This window comes from Podarcis melisellensis (assembly GCF_964234715.1).
Source record: "Podarcis melisellensis genome assembly, chromosome: 8".
NCBI lineage: Eukaryota > Metazoa > Chordata > Lepidosauria > Squamata > Lacertidae > Podarcis > Podarcis melisellensis.
This window is the reverse complement of record NC_138540.1, coordinates 74,106,078-74,130,787: the sequence shown is the minus strand read 5'-3', so window position 1 is coordinate 74,130,787 and position 24,710 is coordinate 74,106,078. Positions and strand designations below refer to the sequence as shown.

Here is a 24,710-nt window from a genome sequence, read left to right as displayed (position 1 = left end):
AGGACTTGCAGCCTTCCTTAGATTTGGCCGCTGCTTCTGGAGCTGTGTGCAAATGGAATATTTTTTTTGGGGGGGGGGTGGCTGACACTTTTTTCAAGGGGGAAGGGGGAGAAAATAATGCACCTCAGACATATTTTCAGAAAATGCATCTTCTGATATATTCTGTCCCAGTTCTACGACCTAAACTTGAAACTAAAAAGCCCATTGTGTGCTTAAGAATCAGTGTGTGCTAAGGGGTCTGGGTGCCTAGGCAGGTTCTTTTCTCATATTGAAACAAACAAGATCAAAGAACATTTGCATTTCCCCCCTTTTTTGTAGAGTTCTTCGAAGCAGTCAAGCCCAGGACTGGTAAAATACATTTTGTTCAATTAAGGTTGTCATTTCTGTATCAAGCTGGCACTAAGATTGTGGTCCCCTTGATTCTAATTCAACTCCCATGCTTAGAATTGTGCTCTAACAATGCAGTCCTATGCATAACCTCAGAAGCAAGGCTGTCTGCACACTGTACCTTTAAAGCCCATTCAAAGCACCTTCTTTTCCTCAAGGAATTCTGAGCACTGTACTTTGTTAAGGCCTTGCTGGGAATTGCATTTCTGTGAACGGCAAACTATGGTGTGTTCAGTGTGCTTTAAAGGTATAGTTTGCACACAGCTTAAGTCCCATTGTTTTCAGTGGAGCTTATACTCAGGTCAGTGTCCATAGGATTCTAGGCTAAACATACGTCCCAATGCACAATCCTGTGCGTGCCTATTCAGATGTAAGACCTGTTGAATTCTATGGACCTTGTTCCCAGGAAACTGAGTACAGGATATCACCCACAGAGCATCAAAGGAAAGAGGGAAGTATGAGGACTAGGGGTCTATTTTGGGGCAAGAGATGGAGTAGGTACACGCATAAAAGACCCACGGGTACAACCCAACAATAATTTGTGACGAATCCCCATTGAAAAAGCTCTATATACGAATAGCTAAGAGTCCTTTGGTCTTAGTTGTGACTTCCTTTTTGCTGGGCTGTGGAATTAACTGTTTTAATGATCGTCACAGTTTTGTGCTATTGTTCTTGCAAGGGTGCGATTTTGGGACGGGTTCTTGGAACAAACATGAAGAAATGCATTTACATCTGGGATCTAGCTGACCCCAGGACCCTTCCGCTGACATTGTAAATGGGCTAACTGACCCCCTGCCCTCGCCTCTGCATTCACTTGCTAGGTGAATGTGGAACCATGTGATATTCATGTGGAAATTGGTGCTGTGAACCAACGCTGTCTGGCCAGTTCAGGTGTTGGATTTGTACACATATAGCGCTCACGAGAGCTCTGGCCATTGAGCCAACTGGCTCCTTTCAGGAGGAGCCTGAATTCAGCTTCTTCTTTTGCTGGAGCTGGACAAGAAGATCCAGTCTCTTTGAATAACTGATGTCCCTTTCCCTTCTAGCTTGCAGGAATATTTGGAGGCAGCAGAAAACAAGTAAGTATATGGAAGCAGCTTTTTACTCTCTTTGGCTATTTTGTATAATCTCAGTATCTAGTGAAAAAGGGGTTAGCTGAAGATGGAACATAAGTGTACACAAACCATTGCTTTTTACTCAGGGCCTGCTTAAACATTCAGCGGGATCAAGGCCACAGGCATTAATTGCATTTGTGCAATTAATATCATGTCTTAGAATCATAGAATTGTAGAGCTGGAAGAGACCCCTAGGATCATCCAATCCCCTGAAATGCTGTCCCATACGGGGATCAAACTTGCAACCTTGGCACTTTCAGCACCACGCTCTAACCAGCTCAGCTATCCGGTCTTGTTTGGGACTACGTCCCTCAGATGCTCAGGCAATTCTTGCTGGGGATATGTGTTTATGAGCCTGAGATTCTGTGCCATTTATCACATGGAAGCCAAGAGGAATGAATAATGTCTATTTTATTTTGGTTTTGGCCCTGACCACGGGTGGTGATGAGCGACAGAAGTCTCATTTCTCTCAATTGTGAAAGGTATAATTTTTGGAGGGGGAAGTGCGCATATAAACATGTTGAAATGTATAAAGATTACATCGGGCTAATAAGGGCTAAACATTTAAATGAAGCATAATGGGATAGGACTTTTGGCTTGAACTGACTACATGTAGCCTTCCTTAGAAGTGCAGGCTGCTACTAAACTGTGTGAAGATGCCAACTTGATATAGAGTAGGGAGATAAATTTACAAAGTGGGCTTCTTTTTCAAGGGGGAAATGATAAATCTCAAAAAAATAAATAAATCTCATGATACCCCCCCCCCCCCCGCCGAAGGAACTCTGTCTCAGCTCTGCGACCTAAACAGGTTTAATTGGAAGTAATAAGTCCATTTGATTACAAGAAAATAAATGTGTGCTTAAGGGTCTGTGTACCTATGCAGTTTCTTTTCCCATGTGGACACAAACCAGATCAAATAATATTTTTATTTTTATTTTTTGTAGAGTTCGTCAAACAGAAACCAAGGATGGGTAAAATAACTTTTGTTTTCCTGAGGCTGTGATTTCTGTGTCAAAATGCCACTGAGATCCTAGTTCCCTTGAGTCCGATGCTGCTCCAAAGGCTTAGAACCATGTGTGCTTAGAACCATGCTCTAACAATGCTATCCTATGCATATCTCCTTGGAATTAAGTCCTACTGTGTTCAGCAGGGCTTATTCCCAGGTAAGCATCTATAGGATTGCATCCTTAATACAGTATATGAATTGCTGCACAATCCTATGCATGGGTGCCTACACAGACAAAAGGCTGCGTACACAACATATATTTAAAGCACGTTCAAACCACATCTTTCCCTGTCAAAGAATCCTGGGAATTGTAGCTATGTGCGGAGTAAAGTTTTGTTCCCTGGACTCTTTAGTGGGGAACATGTGCTTTAAATGTACGGTGTTCAATGGGACAGCTATAGAATTTCACCCTCAGAGCATCAATGGAAAACCTCAAGAGAAAAACGTAAAGGCTAGTGGTCTGTAGAGGGGAAGAGATGTGATAGGGACAGGCAAGAAAGACCCAGAGTGCACATACATAATGAGAAGTAGTGGACACAATGCATCACAAGAAATAAAAGGTACAATGCTGCATGAAGAGCTCCCCTTGTAAAAAAAAAGCAAAATGTGAGCTTCCTATCTCTTAAGATCTAAACTGATTTCCATGGGACTTAGCTATGACTTCTGATGGATTTAACTTGCCTTAACTGCTTTGATGATTAAGTGGTCCACCCGTCCTATAAGACTTCCCCTCTTTGCCCAATGGTAGGGCTGGCCCTGGCTATTGTGTGGTATAGTGGTTAAGAGTGGTAGACTCGTAATCTGGTGAACCGGGTTCGTGTCTCCGCTCCTCCACACGCAGCTGCTGGGTGACCTTGGGCTAGTCACACTTCTTTGACATCTCTCAGCCCCACTCACCTCACAGAGTGTTTGTTGTTGAGGAGGAAGGGAAAGGAGAATGTTAGTGATAAAGTGGGTAGTGATAAAGTGGGATATCAAATCCAAACTCCTCCTCCTCTTCTTCTTCTATTGAATACAAAGTGGGAAAGCTGCACAGATGAAGACAGGATGGGGAGGCAGGGGCGCCAACTTGAATAAAATATTGTGGGGGGCCAGGTAAGCCCCGCCCCACATAATCACATGATGCAGTGCACACAAATCATTTGAATGGGAGTGCCCATCAACTTTGTAGGCCCCTTCAAATATTTTATGGTGGGGAACAAAGCCCCACAGCCTGTAGGAGTTGGCTCCTAGGGTGTGGTGTGGGTGCTTTCCTGCCCAAATGGTTCAGGATATATGAAACCCCAAAGTTAGAAAGGCAGGGGTGGGGGAGTTGCAAGGAAAAAGTGAAGGCAGCAAATAGATGAGAATCCCCCTTTTCCTTGGAAGAAGTTGCCATAGAGGTTCCAAAATGCATGGTTGTGTGAGGCATTTCCCATCTATATGCCACTTACTGTTACAAATAAATTGTGAAGCGGTTTACGGAAACACACACAAAAAGCCTTTTTGAATAATCTATGTTTTCTCCCCCCCCTTCTAGTTGCAAGATTTTACACCAGTAAGTATACAGAAGGGTCTTTTTTCTCTGGGTGTTTCCTATCACCTCGATATCTAATATTGAAACGGGTTAGCTGACTGGAAAGGTGAAGTTGAGTATTGGGCCAAATTACTAGCATGTCACAACTTGAAGGAAGAAACTGCAAAACATGTCACATGTAAGCTGTTCTGGTTAGATGATTGTGATGAACGTTACTAAATGTATTGCCACCCATCACCAGCCAGTCCCCGAATTTAAAATTCATAACTTAAAAGCAATTAAGCTACATTATAGAATTAGTCCTGAAAGCATACATCTCAAGGGTCAAAGGCCGAGACGAAGGTATGCATGATTAATCTTAACATATGTGAACATTAAAAGGAAAGCTTTGTCCCCATTTGGCTTTGGAATAGGACATTCCTGGACCAAATCAGACTGGGATATTTTTTTCTCCTTGGTTGGTTGAAGGTAAAGAGAGAGGAAAACTATGTTCTTTGCTCTTCAATTAGGATGTTGTTCATCATGCCACAAGCTGTAATATAAAATCAGTATCATAAATGAATTAGGCAAGATTCTTTGAGAAACAGAGAGTTAAATTGGAATGATCCTCTAACTTGGGAATTGGCAGACTTTAGGCCAGGCTTCCTCAAACTCGTCCCTCCGGATGTTTTGAGACTACAATTCCCATCATCTCTGACCACTGGTCCTGCTAGCTAAGGATCATGGGAGTTGTAGGCCAAAAACATATGGAGGGCTGAGGTTGAGGAAGCCTGGTTTTGGCTGTTGGGATCTACTTTGTTTTTACTAGAATCGCAGGAGCCACCAAACAGAACCAGGCACCAACGACATGCACTTAGAAATAAATACAGTCGTGCCTTGGAAGTCAAACAATTTAGTTCCCAAATATTTTGGCTCCCAAACATCGCAAACCTGGAAGTGACTGTTCCGGTTTGTGAACTATTTTGGGAAGCTGAATGTCCGATGGGGCTTCCACAGCTTCCGATTGGCTGCAGGAGCTTCCTGCAGCCAATCAGAAGCCACACTTCGGTTTCCGAATGTTTTGAAAGTCGAACAGACTTGCAAGGTACGGCTGTAATTCCACATCTCAGAATTTGTTCTGAGCAGTAGTGGTCTGTGCAGAGAGGCAAGGGTACCATATTTTTTGCTCTATAAGACGCACCAGACCACAAGACGCACCTAGTTTTTGGAGGAGGAAAACAAGAAAAAAAATATTCTGAATCTCAGAAGCCAGAACAGCAAGAGGGATCGCTGCGCAGTGAAAGCAGCAATCCCTCTTTCTGTTCTGGCTTCTGGGATAGCTGCACAGCCTGCATTCGCTCCATAAGACGCACACACATTTCCCCTTACTTTTTAGGAGGGAAAAAGTGAGTCTTATAGAGCAAAAAATACGGTACTTACCTGACCTCTTATTGCCAGTGTACTTGCACCTTACTTGGAGACTGCAAGGGAGAGGGGAGAACTGTGTGATGCAAACTAACCAGCTGAGCAAACCTGGAGCTCCTGCCAACCTCCCTGCCACCTCAACCCTCTCCCTCCTGGTAAGACACAGCAATGCCATTGGCAGGAGGTCCGGTAAGCACTGTTCTGCCTCCACTTCTGGCTCCTCCCGGTTCTGAGTATAACTGCGCTCACCATCCTTCCACTCACAAATCCATCCCTGCCTCCCCCCCCCCCATTCCCAGCTTCAGGTTTCTTCATTTCAGCAGTTTAAGCCAAGTGACTGTGATAAGTCTCGTTTTTTTCTGGTTGTGAAACTGTATGTTTTGGAGGAGAAAGTGTGCACATGCAGGGGGAAATGTGCAAAGGTTGTATCAGTTTAATTTCTCATGCAGAAGCCAATAGGAAAAAAATAACATCTATTCCCCCCCCCCTTCCTTCTTGTAGTTTGGTTGGTTCGGCAGAAGGAAACAGGTATGACAGGTTTCGTTTCTTTGATTGTATTCTCTTCTCCTTGTCCTTTCTTTGGGCCAGCACCTTGAATATGTGAGCTTATGATCCAACCCTTTCATATTCATGCACATGGACACACACAGAGAATTATTGTGTCCTTTCTTTCCCTCTTCAATTACTGGATCTAAGTTAAGCATGTATAATCCTGGGTACAATGCCTTGTGCTAAGGTTGCTACTTACATATCACAAAAAAAGATGATACAGACCTGCATAATTTATTTGTACAGTTGGAAATTAGAGATCATTTCTCTAATTTATTTGTAGAGTTGGAAATTAGAGATCACAATCTTGGGAAGATTGTGGCCAGGTGGCCTGTGTGTCTGCTCAGTCTGATGTCTGTGGGCTACTTCAAAATATCTGTTTTTCCTTTTAGAAGTACAGTGGTACCTCGCAAGACGAATGCCTCGCTAGATGAAAAACGCGCAAGACGAAAGGGTTTTTCGTTTCTGGAGTTGCTTCGCAAGACGATTTTCCCTATGGGCTTGCTTCGCAAGGCGAAAACGTCTTGCGGGTTTGCTTCCTTTTTCTTAAAGCCGGTGATACCCAGGGAATCCGCACTCCGCAAAACGAAAAAAACACAAGACGAAGCAACTCGGGAACGAATTAATTTCGTCTTGCGAGGCACCACTGTACTTTTTCTTTAAACTGGACTGGACTGGTTTGAGAGTCCCTCAAACAGAAGATTGAAAGGCAACAACACAGCAAAAATACAAATTCTGTAGTTTTAAAAGACACTGTATGCAACATATTGCCACTACACTGGTACCTCGGGTTACATATGCTTCAGGTTACACACGCTTCAGGTTACAGACTCCGCTAACCCTGAAATAGTGCTTCAGGTTAAGAACTTTGCTTCAGGATGAGAACAGAAATTGTGCTCCGACGGCGCGGCGGCAGCAGGAGGCCCCATTAGCTAAAGTGGTGCTTCAAATTAAGAACAGTTTCAGGTTAAGTACGGACCTTCTGAACGAATTAAGTACTTAACCTGAGGTATCACTGTATATTGGTCGAGTTAATTGTGCCCCACTTTTTTAAAACAAACCCCCCCTGAAACTGTAATTTTGGAAGGTAAAAGAGCACATACTAAAGAGAATACGCAAAGATCGTATCAGGCTAGTAACAGGCGAAACAATAAAATAAATACAATAGGGTGAGATTGAAGTTGTTGGACTTACTTTTGTAGGCCTTTCTTAGATGCTAAATTAGAGTTGTGTGCAGATGGCCTCTTAACACTTGATAAAGTGTGTGCAGAAAATTCTGCAAAATGGCCTACTTTTCTGAGCTTGGGTGGGTGAGAAAAAAATAAATCTCAAAAATGTTCTTGGAAAAAGAATCTTCTGAGGAATTCTGGCTCAGCTCTATGACCATAATAAGCTCTTTTAATTTTATTGGGGGTTGCTTCCAATAACTAAGAGTGTGCTCAAATATCTGTACACTTAAACAGTTTCATCTTTGATGTGGAGAGCAACAATATCAATTAACTTCTTTCTTTCTTTCTTTCTTTGTAGACTGACGACAGCCCAAATTGGGTAAAATGTTTTGTTTTTATTTTTTTCTAAAATGTACCTAGCATTGTGATTTCTGCATTAAGTTGACACTTATATCCCAGTCCCCTTGATTTCAATGCAGCTCCCAAGTTATATGTGCTTATAGGTAAAAGGTAAAGTTAAAGGATCCCTGGACAGTTAGGTCCAGTCAAAGGCGACTATGGGGTTGCGGCGCTCATCTCACTTTCAAGCCGAAGGACCTGGCATTTGTCCACAGACAGCTTTCTGGGTCATGTGGCCAGCATGACTAAACCGCTTCTGGTGCAACGGAACACCGTGATGGAAACCAGAGCGCACGGAAACACCGTTTACTTTCCTGCCGCAGCAGTACCTATTTATCTACTTGCACTGGCGTGCTTTCGAACTGCTAGGTTGGCAGGAGCTGGGACAGAGCAACGGGCGCTCACTGCATTGCGGAGATTCGAACCAATTGCACTCTAACAATGGAATCCTACGTATTCCCTCTCAGGATGCATATGCAATAAATAGATAAATAAAGTAAGCCCCACTGAGTTCAATGTAGCTTAGTCCAAAAAGACATTGGGTGTAGAATTTTACCTTCGGAGCGTCCCAGAAGAAAATTTTCTAGGCTAGTGGTCTGTTGGCAGATGAGACAGGCACAGAATACGCACCTATACCTTAAGACACAATGATGTGTGACAAATTCCCATTTAAAAAGCCATAAGAGAGAAACCTGGGCTGTGTACACATTGCCATTTACTCTGGCTTGATTGTACCCCCGCTGCTGGTTTTTGACATTAGCCACATCCCCCTATCTGTCCTGTAGCTTCTTTGAGATATATTGCCATTTGACGCACCTCCTCTCAAATCAGCTTCTATCCGATTTGAAAATGGCAGCCACATGCCTTTTGCACCTAAGCTGGGCTGTTTAGATTTTGGGGCAGCTGTTGTGAATGCACAGGTGACAGCTTCGTGAATAGGAGTGAGGTAGTGGGCTTAAAGCAGCAGGGATGCCAAACAAAGAATGTGCATTGGGTGAAGACATCCCGGCCTCCTCTTTAGCATGTACAGCAACGTGCTAATGTGACTTGAAACACAGTGGGTTGGTGAGAATAACCTTGTTGCAGTGGGTTGGTGAGAATAACCTTGTTGCATTTTAAGTCGCTAACATGTACAAAGCAGGAGTTGTTACTTCCTTCTCTGGTGGGTCATGGTGCTATTTGTTTTCACGATTGCCACAGTTTAAATAAAGCTCATCGTTATTCTTGCAGGGCTGCTTGGGGAGAGTTTTCGAGACAGACATGGGGTCTCCCTGACCCCCAACACGCTTCTGCTGAAATTGTAAATGGGGGAACTGACCGCTGCCTTCCTCCAGGGATGTCCTAGGAGGGGCACCTTGATAGCTCAGTGTGTGGAAGCATGCAATACTTACGTGGGAATGGGTACTGTGCACAACATACACGGCTGATTCCACACATGTAGCTTCCTTGATATATTTATCCTTAGAGCCAACTGGCAGCTTTGGAGATAGAGAGGCTAAACTGAGGTTCTCCTTTCTCATATTGTTGAAGATCCCACCTGGCTTGCAGATATGCATTGCAGCCCTTGCTGTACGAGCTGCTGGATCAGGGCCTTAGGCAGGGCTTGCTATAGACATTTTCCTGGCTGAGGCAGAGCACCAGGTGTGTGTCTCTCCCTCCTCTACCAACAATTTCTACCTTTTCGTGACACCCAAGACCTGACGTCTGAAGTGGCTACCTCACTTTGCCTAAAGTTATGAATGGCCTGGCTGTAGAACACAGAGTAGGTGGGTGGGGCAGGTCCCCATGCTGCATTTTTGGTTCTGGATGTGAGTTTACCATCTTAACCCCATGTCTGGAAGCTCTCCTCTTTGAATAACCTACATTCTTTCCCCTCCAGATGAAAAGATTATTCGAGATGCCGGTAAGTAAATGGAAAGGATTTTCTTCTCTGGTTGTTTCATATAATCTTAGTGCCCAATACTGAGACGTGTTAAGCGGAATGAAAAGTTGTAAAGACAGCTACTGGGCTAAGATATATATACTGTATATATTTAAAGTCTGGTATACCAGGCATCATGTCAAGACCTGGTGAGATGACCGGGATCCAAATCTGAGCCACAGTACTCCCTATATGACTTCTCTCTTAGCCTGGTCTACCTTAGAGGGCTGATGCAATGAACCTTCTTCATTGAAGAAAAGTGAGATAAAAATGTAATATAAGTGGATATAAACCATGTGGCGATCACACAGGGTCCCTGGACGTTTCACCGTCTATTGATCCCTGTGCCACCACTTTATTTCTCACTGCCACCACCCAGGCCCTACCTGGTACAATACTGAGTCCAGTCAGGGTTAAATTGGAACATAAACTTCTGTTTATTTATTGCAGTTTAACAAGTGTGTGGTTTCATAAATGGTATCAGTCAATTACAATCATAGGGTGCCTATCCAGACCTATAACTTCCGTTACCTGCTCTCACTCACTTAACCACCTCTCAGATATTTACTTGTCTTCCTAGCTCCTAACTGTTCCTGACTCAGCCTATTTCGCTACACTAACTCAACTTACCCACAGGCTCTATCCCAATTCGCTCCCACTCCAACCAACCACCCAATTCCCAACAAACTCCCCTTTCGCCCCTCCCAGAGCTGGTTTTATAGTTCCTCTGACTCCACATGCCCCCCCCCCGGTTCTGATTGGGTAACTTCTTTAACTATTTCACCTCCAGCGCTCTCATATGATCATGTCACAAACCACCCCTTATCTCTCTTCCCACCGCCGGCCCTGGGGCAGTTTATACATTCGGTGGAATCAAATAGGGCTGTCCCACTTCAGGCTACAAGTGGTGGGTGGAGGAGATTACATCTGAATCCTCCTCTAACTCAGACATGGCTTTGCTTCCGCTAGAATCCCAAGACCCACCAAATAGAACTAGGTGCAAAAGACACAGATTTAGAGTTAAGTAATTCCAAACCCAGGAATTTGTTCTGAGAAGTAGGGCTTAGCTACTGTACATGTTAAAAAACTTGGAGACCACTGTGAAATCCTGAAATGTCCCATTGTATAATGGAATTCCTCAGTAATTGCTCAGTGTTGCCTTCCGGGATATGTTATCTACGTTGGAGTAGGATGGCTGAAATACAGTACCCCTAATCCCTAAAGACCCTCTATCTAGAAGGTAACCATATTTAGTGATAACAAAACCCACCAAGAGACCCAGAAGGATGTCTTGTTCGCACTTACAAAGTTAAGAAACTCTGAATAATTTATTCCTTTTTCCTTATAGATGGAGCTCGTAGAAAGAGTGAAAGTAAGTACAGTATATGGAAAATGCTTTCTATATTAACAGATTCATATAATTTCAGTGTCTCATCCTGAGCCAAGGGTTTGAGTAACGGTGTGTGTGTGTGTGTGTGTGTGTGTGTGTGTGTGTGTGTGTGTGTGTAAAGATTGGTACTGGACTGGATTTGAGCCAGTGTGATATATAGAATGACAGAACTGGAGTAGTGAAACCTTGATTTAAATCTCTGATTAGCCATGTATATACCCATGTAAACTTTTGGGTCAAAGATAAAATACTCAGAAATACCGGTAACCTATTTTCGGCATTGTATTTGTCCTATAACACAGCTGATCAAAAACCACAACAAAAACTAACAATGGCAGACACAAATCATGCAAGCATACATACGTCAAATTATTTATGCATTTTGTAACTTAAAATTAATGCTAAGATCCACTGAGTTCAATGAGACTGATTCTCAGGTCTGCATGTATAAAATTTTTAGCTAAATCTGTAAAAGTTAAGAATTTCTAGCAACCTACTGAAATTAAACCAGTCATTCCAATACATAAATATGGCTGTGCTGGCTGACGCTGATGGGAGTTGTAGTTCAACAGGTCTTAATGTTACCACAGTGGGAAAGGGGTAACACACAAGACCCCATGTCTCCAACACAGCCAGACAGATGTTTCCTGCCTAAGCAAAATTCCTGGGTAGAGTTATTCAACCATGGGTGCTGTTTGTTCTCAGAAAATATGACAGGTCTATTTCTTGTCATTGAGGGCCCATCCACAGTTTCATTTGTCCCATGATTTCAAGTGATTTCAAGTCACAAATTTGAGAGGTGGCTGTTTGTTGTTTTTGTTCCACCGCTTTCCCTGGGGAAACCTCCTGCTGAATCGGAAGAAACAGAATCCACAGAAAACCCAGTGGGCCCTGAAATAATGGGCACCTTTCTGCTACCTTAGGAATCATTTTAATGAAGTGCTACTTAAAGTAACTCCTACTGTGCCCCCCCCCTTTTTATTTTATAGGAAGCGTTTTCTAGAAAGAATTCTCAAAATGTAAGTACTGCCAGGGGGGGAGGATGTTCGCAATTTTGCTATTCCAAAGGCAAGCAAGGTTTGGCATGAATGTGAAGAGCCTTCCAGTTCTCTTCTTAAGTTTGCAGCTAGAGCAATTCCACAGCTTTTTGTCCCAGAGAATGAAAAGGTCACATACTGCCACGGTCACCGGATATGTTGGATTTGTCAGGTTGACTTTGATACTCCTGGGCATGGTCAATGAATTGGCTGCGGGCAAAGGAATTGGGCATTTGCGCCTTTCTAAAACAACAGAGGGAATCGGTTTGCCAAAGATGCTGCAGTTGAAACATTCAAACACACTGGGGATCAAAAATCTGTTTGATTTTAGTTCACGGTAATTGGAAATGTACATGCAGCTGTCGAATCAAATTCTTTGAGAAAAGGTATTGGATCTCACATAACAAGTGGGCAGACACAGTTTTTCCAGCCATCCTCTGGAAAAGCTGCCAGACTTGTTTAGATGTTATAGTGTTTATGTTGCAGTACAATCTTTGTATAAAAGACTGGTGATTGCTGACAAGGTACTGTATATGGCAACATTGGCGCATTTCCCCCTAGAATAATAGGTGCTGGTACTCACCGCAAAGTTGTTACGGTATGTGTCACACTTTTTAACAACAACAAAAAGAGGTACCATTGAGTACCCCCTGAAAAAAAGGCACTGGGCAAAATGATAGCAAGACGAGGCAAGGTACTATACCAGTCTGTGATACAAATATTGTACTGCAACAATACTGTCTGAACCCAAATAAATCACAATCAATGAGTATTTTAAAAAATATAGGAAGGCAATATGCGGTTAAAATGTTTGCGACCAGTATTGTTTGGATTTTGCAGAGTATCTGAGAGAACAAATGGTACCAATTCAGGGGGGAAATGGCTATAAAAGCGTTGGTGAGGAACTCAGGTTTACCAGTGCACAATGGGTAAAATAACCCCATTTAATGAAAGCAACGATGAAGAAAATTATTTAAATTATTTATTACCTGCCCTCCAACCCAAGGTCCTACCGCAGGTCCCAGCAATTGAAAAAAAATGTTAAAAACAATTTAAAACATATTACAATCATAATGATAGACTGGGTCCCAAAAATATAGATCTCAAGTGTCCAAGACAAGGGTAGAATGAAGTGTCTCCAGGATTCTTCAAGAACTGCTTAGTGAAGGCACCAGATGCACCTCTGTGGGGAGGGAATTTCAGAACTTAGGGGCTGCCATGGTCTGAGAATGCCTTTTCTCGCTCACCACCATTGAGCTTCTGAAGGTGATGAAACTACCAAGAGGTCTCTCTCTGCAGAACTTAATACTTGAGAGGGACTGTAAGGAAGAAGGTGTTCTTTCAGATATTTGGGGCCCAAGTTCTTTTGAGCATTAAACACTAGTGTGAGACCTTCATTTGGGGCTGGGAACAAACTGGCAGCCAATGCAAATGTTGTACAATGAAACCCCAGCCAGCAATTTGGCTTCATTTTGAACCAATTGAAGTCATCTTCAAAAGCAGCCCCACCTAGAGCACATCACAACAGTCCAGGCTTGAAGTTAACAGAGTACATAGCACAGTGGGCAAAATGGGGCCAGAGCTGGGGAACCAGCTGAAACTGGAGAAGGCAATCCTAGCCAATGAGGCCACCTGAGCCTCCGGTGAGAGCGTTGGATACAGGAGAACCTCCAAGCTATGGACTTGCTGCTTCTAGGAGAGTGCAACCTTGTTCAGAACAGCCCATCTCTCCACCTCCTGGATTTGAGAACTCAGGACACAGAATACCTCCATCTTTTCATAATAGCTCTCTTAAGGAACTGAAGTAATTAACTCTTCATTTGTTTCTTATCTTTTTCTTTCAAGAATAACCGCTATCAATGGCCGTTCCAGGTAAGAAGTGCCAATTTTCATTCCTGATTTCCTGAGATCTTTTGATGAAGGGTGGTATATAAATTTGACTAATAATAATAATTGCAGTTACAGATAGGTAGCCGTGTTGGTCTGCCATAGTCAAAACAAAAAAAATTCCTTCCAGTAGCACCTTAAAGACCAACTAAGTTAGTTCTTGGTATGAGCTTTCGTGTGCATGCACACTTCTTCAGATACCAATAATAATTGCATTAAAGTAAACATTTGTGCATAAAGCACAACAAACAACTCCTGGTTTCTTTGTTTATTACTTTTCTTATGACCAATTCACATGTACTATATGTACACTGTTAGGGACAAAATGTTGGAGTTCTTTTTTTTTAAAAAAATTATCCTATCCATGAGAAGATCATTCAAGAGGCCACCACTGCCTTATATGGAGTCAGATCATGTGCACCTACAATATGCTAGCAAATTCTATCTGCTGCCTTGAAAAGGGGTGAAAATACAAACATAGCTGTTTTTAGATTCCCCTATTATAGTGCCTATTATAGTGAATTATAGCACCTATTATAGCACCTATTACAGTGGTACCTCGGGTGACATACGCTTCAGGTTACATATGCTTCAGGTTACAGACTCCGCTAACCCAGAAATAGTGCTTCAGGTTAAGAACTTTGCTTCAGGATGAGAACAAAAATCGTGCTCTGGCGGTGCAGTAGCAGCAGGAGGCCCCATTAGCTAAAGTGATGCTTCAGGTTAAGAACAGTTTCAGGTTAAGTACAGAGCTCTGGAACGAATTAAGTTCTTAACCTGAGGTCCCACTTTATAGTGAATGGGGAAAAGTTGGGCCTTGCTTTTAACAGACTGTATTTGGTCCTGATCCCAAGTTGAATTATAAAGACGCTGAAACAGATCAAGCTGCTTCCCAAAGATACAAGGCATATCTTGTGGTTGACACACGCGCCTAATGCCTATATAAGCCTGGACTTCTGCCATGCCTTTAAAAAAAAATAAAACAAACAAACGTTTATTAGAAAACTAACAAAACTTTTAAAATTACTGTTTCTGTAGAGTAACGCTGGTTCTTACCAACAACAGGTGAGTATGACAAATTTGGTTTGCCGCCTTGTTTCATATCCTATGGTAGCTAAGTGAGCTACCATATATATAAGTCATAGAGCCATAGAGCTGCACATGATCCAAAGAGTTGAAAAGTTATTTCCATGTGCCTAAGAGGCCTTTGGACTTGTTAGGCAGCAATCCATCACTTCCTCATGTCTCAGGATATTTCATTTTTGGAGTAAAAAGTGTGTTATATGGCAAAGGAATCCAGCCCTGAAGCGGGGGAATCCAAATTTCTCTGGGTGCTTATATTTAGACTGGGCTTGCCTAAAATATTTATTTGGAATAACATGCTCCAATTGACTCTATTAAGCAAGTATGCCCCCTACTTTCTGGTACATGTCACGGGCAACCCATCACCTTACAAACTCTTGCATGATACCCGTGTTCTTCACAGAACTCATCATTAAAAAGCTGTTATTGCATCATCTTTTTTTTAAACCAAGACTTTATTATGAAGCTAAAATAACAATCCAGTAAGGAATATGAAATAAAGGAAAATGAAAAAAATATAAAAAACAGGGTTCACAGAGACTACACAGTGAATCTGAAATAGTACAAAACAAATGTTATGAACACCAAGTATAGCCGTATTTCATTGGGACTTGCCTTCCGCATGTTTGGCCTATCATGTAAGTAACAAACGGCAGACAAATGGAGGTAAAATCCATAGGTTTAGCTGCACCCTTAATTTATACACCAGTTTCTCAGAAATGAAAATGATGCAAACAGTTCCTTCCTTTTCTTCTTCAGCCTCCCCAACAACCTCAGCAGAATCCAGGAGCAGCCGTATATTTATATGCTGTGAGTATTAATTTACTACCAACAGGATTTCACATCATTTGGGTTGTTTTTTGAAATGTAAGCATTTCCTTCCCTTTCTCATTTAGCCCGCTCCTCCGCCACCAAATCAAGGAAATGGACAGCCTGTGAGTATTAGTTTCTTAGAGCAAGATTTTAAGTCTTTTTATTTTATATGCAAGCATTTACTTTCCTTTCTCTTTCAGGGTTCTCGGCCATATCCAGGATATGGACCGCCTGTGAGTATAAGGCCACTTCAAGGCTGATGCTATTTTTGGAAGGGGCTCACCCACAAACTAGCAAATTCAGGTTGCACAGTTAAAGCTGATTTGAAGCCCTTGTACAACATTCCTTCCTCCACCCTTCTGCGAATTGGACTGCTTGCAATAAGGAAAGTAACAGGAAAAGCGTGGGATGACACTAGCTTGACACACTATTTTATAACCTCCCAGCAAACAAACCATAATGAATGCCCAACATACATTCCTTCCTTCTCTTTCAGCCTCCGCCACCATATGGACCATATGGACCACCTGTGAGTATCAGTTTCCTAGAAACAAGATACTGCATGATTTGCATTGTTTTTTTTGAAATGGAAGCATTTTCTTCCTTTTCTCTTCCAGCCTCCTCCACCCAGTGGAAATGATCAACCTGTGAGTATTCATTTCCTACGAGCAGGATTCTTTAAATTTTGCCCTCTGTTGCTATAGGACAACAAATCCACTTTATAAAAGAATTTGAGGCTATGTCCACACTTCCATTGATCATACATTCACTGCATTTCCAGTACTGTTTTTTTTAATTCCATATTCACATGACAATATATTAAATGCATGGGCACCCTGTAAATTGTTGTGAAATATTACCGTTTGATGCATTGTTTCTCAAACGAGTTTCAGGATGATTGGATTAAGCCATTCATATGACACTAAGCTGTGCTCATGTCAACAGCTAGATGGAAAGTGCTGTGAAATGCTTTAAGGTACTAATGTGAACACACCCTGACCCTTTGTGGTTTGGAAAGTGAAATGCAAGGAAGAAATGATTAATGGGAAGATGAAGGGAGGGGGGAGCAAACCAGGATAAATGCAGGATGAATGCTCATTATCATTTAACTGCCCTACGGACAAATCAGAACAAATGCTCAATAAAGGCCAGGCACCGTTCGCAAAAGCTTTGAAGAAGCAAATCAGGATGAACACTCAGTAAACAAGTAATCTGGAGAAGCACTTGATTTCCTACAAAAAGTATTTTATATTTGTGTATTGGTTTAGAATGCAAATGTTTTCTTCCTTCTTTCTTTCAGTCTTCGGTATCATTTGGAATATATGGACAACCTGTGCGTATTATTTTCCTACCAACATGATTTTACATCATTTGCATTGTTTTTGAAATAGAAACATTTCCTTCCCTTTCTCTTTTAGCCTCCTCCCCCACCAAATCAGGGAAATGGGCAGCCTGTGAATATTAGTTTCTTAGAAAAAGATTTAAAGTCTTTTTTAATTGTATTGGAATGCAAGCATTTTCTTCCCTTTCTTTTTCAGGGTCCTCAGCCATATCCAGCATATGGACAGCCTGTAAGTATTAGGCCACTTCCAAATTGATGCTATTTTTGAATGGGGTTCAGTCACATACCGACAAGTTCAGGATGAACAGTTAAATTGATTTGATGCCCTTGCACAACGTTCCTTCCTCCGCCCCTTTGCAAATTCGACTGTTTGCAATAAGGAAAGTACAGTAACAAGAAAAGTGTGGGATGACACTAGCTTGACACGCAATTTTATAACCTCCCAGCAAACAAATCACAACGAATGCCTAGCAAATATTCCTTCCTTCTCTTTCAGCCTCCCCCACAATATGGAGGATATGGACCACCTGTGAGTATCAATTTCCTAGAAACAAGATTCTGCATCATTTGCATTGTTTTTGAAATGGAAGCATTTTCTTCCTTTTCTCTTCCAGCCTCCTCCTCCACCCAGTGGAAATGACCAACCTGTGAGTATTAATTTCCTACAAGCAGGATTCTACATGTTTTGTCCAATAAACAACTGATGTTGTTTTCCAACCCCCCCACAAATTTTCTGCAAATGGTTCAGGTTGAATGTTAAATAAGGAGGCTGGCTGCAACCTTAACTTCTTACAAATCAGTTTTGCAATCATTCCCATCCCCTTCTCTTTCTCCTCTTCTGTATTAGGGTGCCTCTGGAGTGTCAGTATTTTACAGGAGGGATTCAGGCACATAGCAGAACTTTAGTTTAGAGCAATTAAAGTAGATTAAAGGCATCTGTTGCTACAGCACAACAAATCCACTTTATAAAAGAATTTGAGGCTGTGGCCACGCTTTTGTTTATCATACGTTCACTTCATTTCCAGTGCTGGTTTTTTATTCCATATACACATGACATTATATTAAATGCATGGGCACCCTGTAATTTGAAATGTGAAATATAGTGGAACCTTGGGTGTTGAACGTAATCCATTCTGGAAGACCATTTGACTTCCGAAACATTCGACAACTGAGGCACAATGGGCGGTCTGCAGTTTCAATGGAGAAAATTGAGAAACGCACCTCGGAAGCCATTCGATAATGGAAGCAATTACTTCCAGGTTTTCAGCGTTCGAAAACTGAAACATTTGGCTTCAGAGACACTTAAAAACTGAGGTTCCTCTGTATTACCATTTGATGTATTGTTTCTCAAACTGGTTTCAGGACAATTTGATTAAGCCATTCCTATGACACTAAGCTATGCTCATGTTATCAGCTAGATGGAAAGTGCTGTGAAATGCTTTCAGGTGGTAATGTGAACACACCCTGACTCTTTGTGGTGTGGAAAGTGAAATGCAATGAAAAAATTATTAATGGGAAGGTGGGGGGAGCAAGCAAATTGGGATGAATGCAGGACAAATGCTCATTATCATTTAATTGCCCTACAGACAAATCAGAACAAATGCTCAATAAAGGCCAGACACAGTTTGCAAAAGCTTTGAAGAAGCAAATCAGGATGAACATTCAATAAATAAGTCATCTGGAGGAGTACTTGATTTCCGACAAAAAATATTTTGTATTTGTGTTTTGTGTTGGAATGTAAATGTTTTCTTCCTTCTTTGTTTCAGTCTTCCGTATCAGTAGGAATATATGGACCACAAGTGAGTATTATTTTCCTACCAGTGTGATTCTACATCATTTGCATGTACAGATAGGTAGCCGTGTTGGTCTGCCATAGTATCATTTGTATCATAGTATCATAGTATCATTTGCATGTGGTACTCTGGTTATAGTATCATAGTATCATTTGCATGTGGTACTCTGGTTACGAACTTAATTCGTTCCGGAGGTCCGTTCTTAAGCTGAAACCGTTCTTATCCTGAGGCGCGCTTTTGCTAATGGGGTCTCCCGCTGCGTGTGCGCCTCTGGCGCGTGATTTCTGTTTGCATCCTGGGGCAAAGTTCACAACCAGGAGCAGCTACTTCTGGGTTAGCGGCCTTCGTAACCCGAAGCATTCGTAACCAGAGGTACCACTGTACAAGAATTTCCTTCCCTTTCTCTTTCAGGATCCTCAGCCATATCAAGGATATGGACAGCCTGTAAGTATTAGGCTACTTCCAGACCAATGCTAAATGGGGCTCACTCACATACTGACAAGTTCAGGTGGCACAAATTGATTTGATGCCCTTGCAGAGGAATCTTTCCCCCACTGCTCTGCAAACTGGACTTTTTGCAATAAGGAAAGTAACAGAAAAAGTGTGGGGTGACACTTGCTTGACCCAATGTTTTATTACCTATCCGAAAACAAATCGGAATGAATGACCTATAAATATTTCTTTCCCTTTATCTTTCAGCCTTCACCAGCTGGTGAAAATCAGCAACCTGTGAGTATTAATTTCCCTACAAACAGGAATTTACAGCTTTTGTATTGTTTTGAAAAGCAAATATTTCCCTTTCCCCCCCTCTTTCAGCCTCTCTTGCCATATGGAGGATATGGACCACCTGTGAGTATCAATTTCCTAGAAACAAGATTCTGCATCATTTGCATTGTTTTTGAAATGGAAGCATTTTCTTCCTTTTCTCTTCCAGCCTCCTCCTCCACCCAGTGGAAATGATCAACCTGTGAGTATTAATTTCCTACAAGCAGGATTCTACATGTTTTTCCCAATAAGCAACTGATGTTGTTTTCCAACCTCCCCATGAATTTTCTGCAAATGGTTCAGGTTGAATGCCAAATAAGAAGGCTGGCTGCAACCTTAACTTCCTACAAATCAGATTTGCAAGCATTCCCATTCCCTTCTATTTCACGTCTTGTGAAAGGTTCCTCTGGACTGTCAGTATTTTACAGGAGGGATTCAGGCATGTAGTGGAATTTTAGCTCAGAGTAATTAAAGTACATTAAAGGCCTCTTTTTCTATAGCACAACAAATCCACTTTATAAAAGAATTTGAGGCTGTGTCCACACTTCCATTTATCATTCATTTACTTCATTTCCAGTGCTGGTTTTTTTTATTCTGTATTCACATTACATTATATTAAATGCATGGGCACCCTGTAATTTGTTGTGAAATATTGCCGTTTGATGCAATGTTTCTCAAACGAGTTTCAGGATCATTAGATTAAGCCATTCCTATGACACTAAGCCATGCTCATGTCAACAGCTAGATGGAAATTGCTGTGAAATGATTTAAGGTGCTAATGTGAACACACCCTGACTCTTTGTGGTTTGGAAAGTGAAATGCATGAAATGGTTTTGGAACGCAAAAGTTTCCTCCATTCCTTTATTTCAGACTTCGGTATCACCTGGAATAAATGCACCACCTGTGAGTATCAATTTCCTAGAAACAGGATTTTACATCATTCAACTTGTTTTTGAAATAAAAGCATTTCCTTCCTTTCTCTTTCAGCCTCCACCACCTCCTGGTGGAAGTCAACCTGTGAGTATCAATTTCTTACAAACAGTATTCTAAATATTTTGCAGTGTTTTGAAACAGAAGCATTTCCTTCCTTTTCCCTTTCAGCCTCCACCACCACCTGGCGGAAGTCAACCTGTGAGTATCAATTTCCTACAAACAGGATTTTTGTGTCTCTTGCATTGCTTTGAAATAGAAACATTTCTTTCTTTTTTCCTTTCAGCCTCCTCCACCACCTGGCGGAAGTCCATCTGTGAGTATTAATTTCCTACAAACAGGATTCTACATCTCTTGCATTGCATTGAAATAGAACCATTTCCTTCCTTTTCTCTTTCAGCCTCCTCCACCACCTTTTGAAAGTCAGGAACCTGTGAGTATTAATTTCCTAGAAGCAGTATTTTTCATCCTGGTTGAGCAGTCCAATGAGGAAGGGGGAATCTGTGCTGGTAGTACCAGCAAATCCTGAGCCCTGCCAGTCTTGCCCCAGTCAGCACAGCTAGAGCTCAGAACAATTTCTGTTATTAGGCACTGTACTAAAATGTACATAAGTTCATTTAATCATTTTTATACTTCTTATTGGCTACCACGTATATATTTAATTTTTAAATTGCTGCATATATAGGTGAAAGAAATATATCATGTTCAGGTTTTTTGCATTTAGTGATTGGTCAGGAATTATATCCTCTAAGTTTGGTCTTCTTACTCAGGAAAAGAAGTATACCAGCTTTACGGTTGTGTTATGTCTTGCCTCTTTCAGAGTTCTTCAGGGTCTCTGTTCCCCCCACAGAACATTCTTAGTAATACAATGCAATGCTTCTTGTCAGTTTTAAGAATGCCTCCTATGAATAAGCAATGGCAGAAATGAAGCAGAATCGTTTTAATTAATTTCAACCATTAATTAATGTGTTTTCAATACTTTCACTTAGAAACAAGTTAGACATAAACGGGAGTGCATTCTTTTCATTATTCATCATTTCCGAAACGAAAGCGCACTTGTTTGGGGTTTTTTTCCTTCACCCTCTTATGTAGCGTTGAAGTACAGTAATACAGGGGAAAGCTCAGTTCAATGCACTTTTATAGCTTTCAGCGAACAGCCATTGTAACTTTCCGGAGAACACAAAGTTAAATTTCAGAAGTACAATTTCAGTTTTTTACTGGGAGAGCAACTTTCCTTTCCAACTGCAAGGACTGTGCAGCCAACAAAGAGATACAAGTGATCTGGATGTGGCTCAGTTACCCCTTAGGTGAGCTGGCAGGTGCAGCTATTAACAGCATAAGCTGGAAGACTGGATGCTCATGGTTCAAGTAGCCCTGTGAATATGAGCATAATAACATCAACTTGGGATAGTAGTAGTTTATTGAGATTAATTGTGGCACACTGGTTAGAGTCACTCCACTTTAGCAAATGCAGCCCCCTTGATATTTGTTTGAGGGGGCCCAGCACGTGTGTGGGTGTGTGGCAGCTTCAGTGCTCAGCTCCTCCAGATGTCACACACGTGATGCACCCCAGACCCCCCTAAAACTTGGGAGCAACCTGGCACCTCTGTTATCTTCAGTTGGCAGTTACATATGTGACAATAAGGGGAAGGGGATATGGGAAATATAGCCACATGACAATGAAATGCAAAAAAGAACAGTCTGCAATGATTCAGTATAAAACCTGATGAACAAAATGGCCATTCACAGCAGCTGTAATTGTGAACACAATCACCCCCGCTCTGCTGTGGGGCAGGAAGTTATTAATATTACATCTGCAGTGGATACGGAAAAGAAGTGTTTTGCAGTACAAAATAAGGTTTTGTGTTTTGAAGGACCCGTCTGTTTCAAGCTCTCTTTAAATCTTCATGAATTAAAGCTTGAAATAGATGGATATTTCAAAATGATCTTGTAATCTACCCAAATACTTTGACTTTTTAAAAGCAAACTTCCCCTTCAAACTGAAGCACCTGCTGAAAGATTCCTGACACCCACTCAAAAAAGAAACAGCAGATTCTCCTCAGATCTAGTTGTTTCTTATTATAATGTGTACTTTCCCTGTTTTACAACATGCTTATATGTCCATGCCCTTATTGCCCTATCCATTCCTCCTCAAAAGCCTAGCTTGAGTATTTCATGTACCTTTTCATGATGCAATCATTTGTAGGATCCACTTGATGTCCTCAGTAGCCTATTACTTAATCTTTTCAAGTGCATTCTAAAATAGTGACTTAATGATGCACCCTCACCCACTCCTTCTAGCAATTACATGATGATTTTTTCCCCGTGAGTTCAAGCGCATCAACGTTCTTGTTGTTTTGCACTTGGTCTGAGATGGTTGCCTGCATTTTGTTTTTCCAGGCACCATAAACCTGACCATTCAACCTGGGAAATACACTCAGGTGAGTACAGAGGGTGCTGCTTTCGCACCAAGAGAGACTAAACTATGCTAGTTTGTCCAAAGACGTTCGTATATGGGTTACCTTGGGGTGTGGGTATAAAGGACTATTGGCAATATATGTAAGAAGTGGAATGCAAAATGTGAAATACCAGCTGCTTAATATAGATGGCTTTTTGCAATATGCATGTTTCAAAACTTGAGTTGAAGAATAATCTTTTAGTTCAGAGCATCAGTTCTCGGTGCCATTTTAAGATGATCCCATATTTCAGATAGCTGTAGCTCCAAAGAACAAATAGAAACCATAGATTTGTTGTTAGCCATACTTTGTTCTCTGTACCAGAAGTTTCTATCAAGCATTTAGGCATGAATCCTAAATGCTACCTGGTGGGTTATACTGTTGTGAACCTAATAAGAAAACATCCACCTATGGTACCATATTCTCTTGTCTGTATTTCCTTGTAACTTTTTAAATATTGTATTTTTTGTTGTGGTAACCCACCCAGGGACTTCATGGTGAAGGGTGGGCAAGAAATTAATGGAAATAATATTATTACACATATCCATCTCCTCTTGGGTCAGGTTTGATATCAAGATGACAGCCTGCTGATCCTGAATTTTTACTGCATGTCCATAGGTGCTGTGGGGCTTAAACATTGTGCAGAGCAATGTTTTAACACACAGAGGGAAATATTTATACGTATAAGAGTAACACTAGTTAATTTCCACCCACAAACCTGAATAGATAATGATATAAAAAGCAATAGCAAAGTTATATTTCTGAATCTTGTCAAGACACAATTTATATCTGATTCCCAGCTACTGACTTCCACAGGAATTATTGACAAAGAAGAAGTATTGATTTGGGGATCATTTGTTTTATCCATTATTTTTTTTTAAAAAATAACAAGTTCTGGTCCCAGAGACCAGAATTAGGGAGAGGGAAACACTAGGATGATTTTTCTACCTAAGGTGGGTATCGTTGGGTACTTTAAATCTTGAATTGGGGAGCAATTCCATTTGCTGCTCTGCCTCAGGCAACAAAAAATGTATGCACGAAACCAGCCTGCTATTCCTGCTATGTCCAGCCTCCCTAAATATTTATATGCATCTTACAACACATATGCCCATGTCTCTTCAGATATGTGAAAAAATGTAACTTGGAAATGTAGATAAGTCTGTTTCAAAAGAAGAGCCATGCAGGTAAAGTGCAGTGCAATCCTGTATCTTGTTTCCTCAGAAGAAATTCCTGCCATGTTCATCAAGTCCCATTCCCTAGTCAGGATGTTGAGGAATTAAGCCTGAGTCTCTGTGAAAGAAAAGCATCTTATTCATCTCGTAGGCTCCAAATGTGTAGTGCAGCTGCCTCACCTGTTATGTTAACACTTGATGTGGTGTTCTTGTGCTGGCGTCATTAAATAGCAAACAAGGTGAAATTTATGTATGCACATGTAGGAAATACCCAACCTTATTTCACTCGTTTTTTATTGCCGTTTTCAGATTGGCAAGCTGGATCAGCTGAGAACAATCTTCAGTGCCTGCCGCTACGCTTTCCTTCTACAAATTTCATAACTTTATTACCAATCAGGTTTCATAATGTGAACCGCAACTTCCTTTTAACCGGGGTCTGCTAATTGTAGTTTTTTCTGTTGATTTTGGGTGTCTTTACTGTAACCCAGGGTAAGGGAAGACTCGTGAACACTGGTTGCTTTGCCGTAAAATAAAAAATATGTTATTACATCACAACATTTTGCCTTTTTAATTGTA

At 41.4% G+C, this 24,710-nt stretch overlaps 1 protein-coding gene across 1 annotated transcript; it reads left to right on the top strand.

The window, feature by feature from the left end:
* The first annotated feature begins 324 nt into the window (after positions 1–324).
* Positions 325–24,689, top strand: LOC309375274 (uncharacterized protein). Its single transcript, XM_081920928.1, has 28 exons — positions 325–348; positions 1,434–1,466; positions 2,447–2,473; positions 4,028–4,045; positions 5,930–5,956; positions 7,505–7,525; positions 9,425–9,448; positions 10,815–10,838; positions 11,846–11,875; positions 13,739–13,765; positions 14,819–14,845; positions 15,623–15,673; positions 15,760–15,909; positions 16,173–16,205; positions 16,294–16,323; positions 16,977–17,009; positions 17,215–17,247; positions 17,515–17,547; positions 17,633–17,665; positions 19,628–19,660; positions 19,746–19,778; positions 20,447–20,479; positions 20,564–20,593; positions 20,678–20,707; positions 20,793–20,822; positions 20,907–20,939; positions 22,907–22,947; positions 24,444–24,689. Exons 7-27 carry the CDS (start codon positions 9,425–9,427, stop codon positions 22,913–22,915), a joined length of 759 nt encoding a protein of 252 aa, XP_081777054.1. The 5' UTR covers positions 325–348; positions 1,434–1,466; positions 2,447–2,473; positions 4,028–4,045; positions 5,930–5,956; positions 7,505–7,525; the 3' UTR covers positions 22,916–22,947; positions 24,444–24,689.
* Positions 24,690–24,710: the final 21 nt, after the last annotated feature.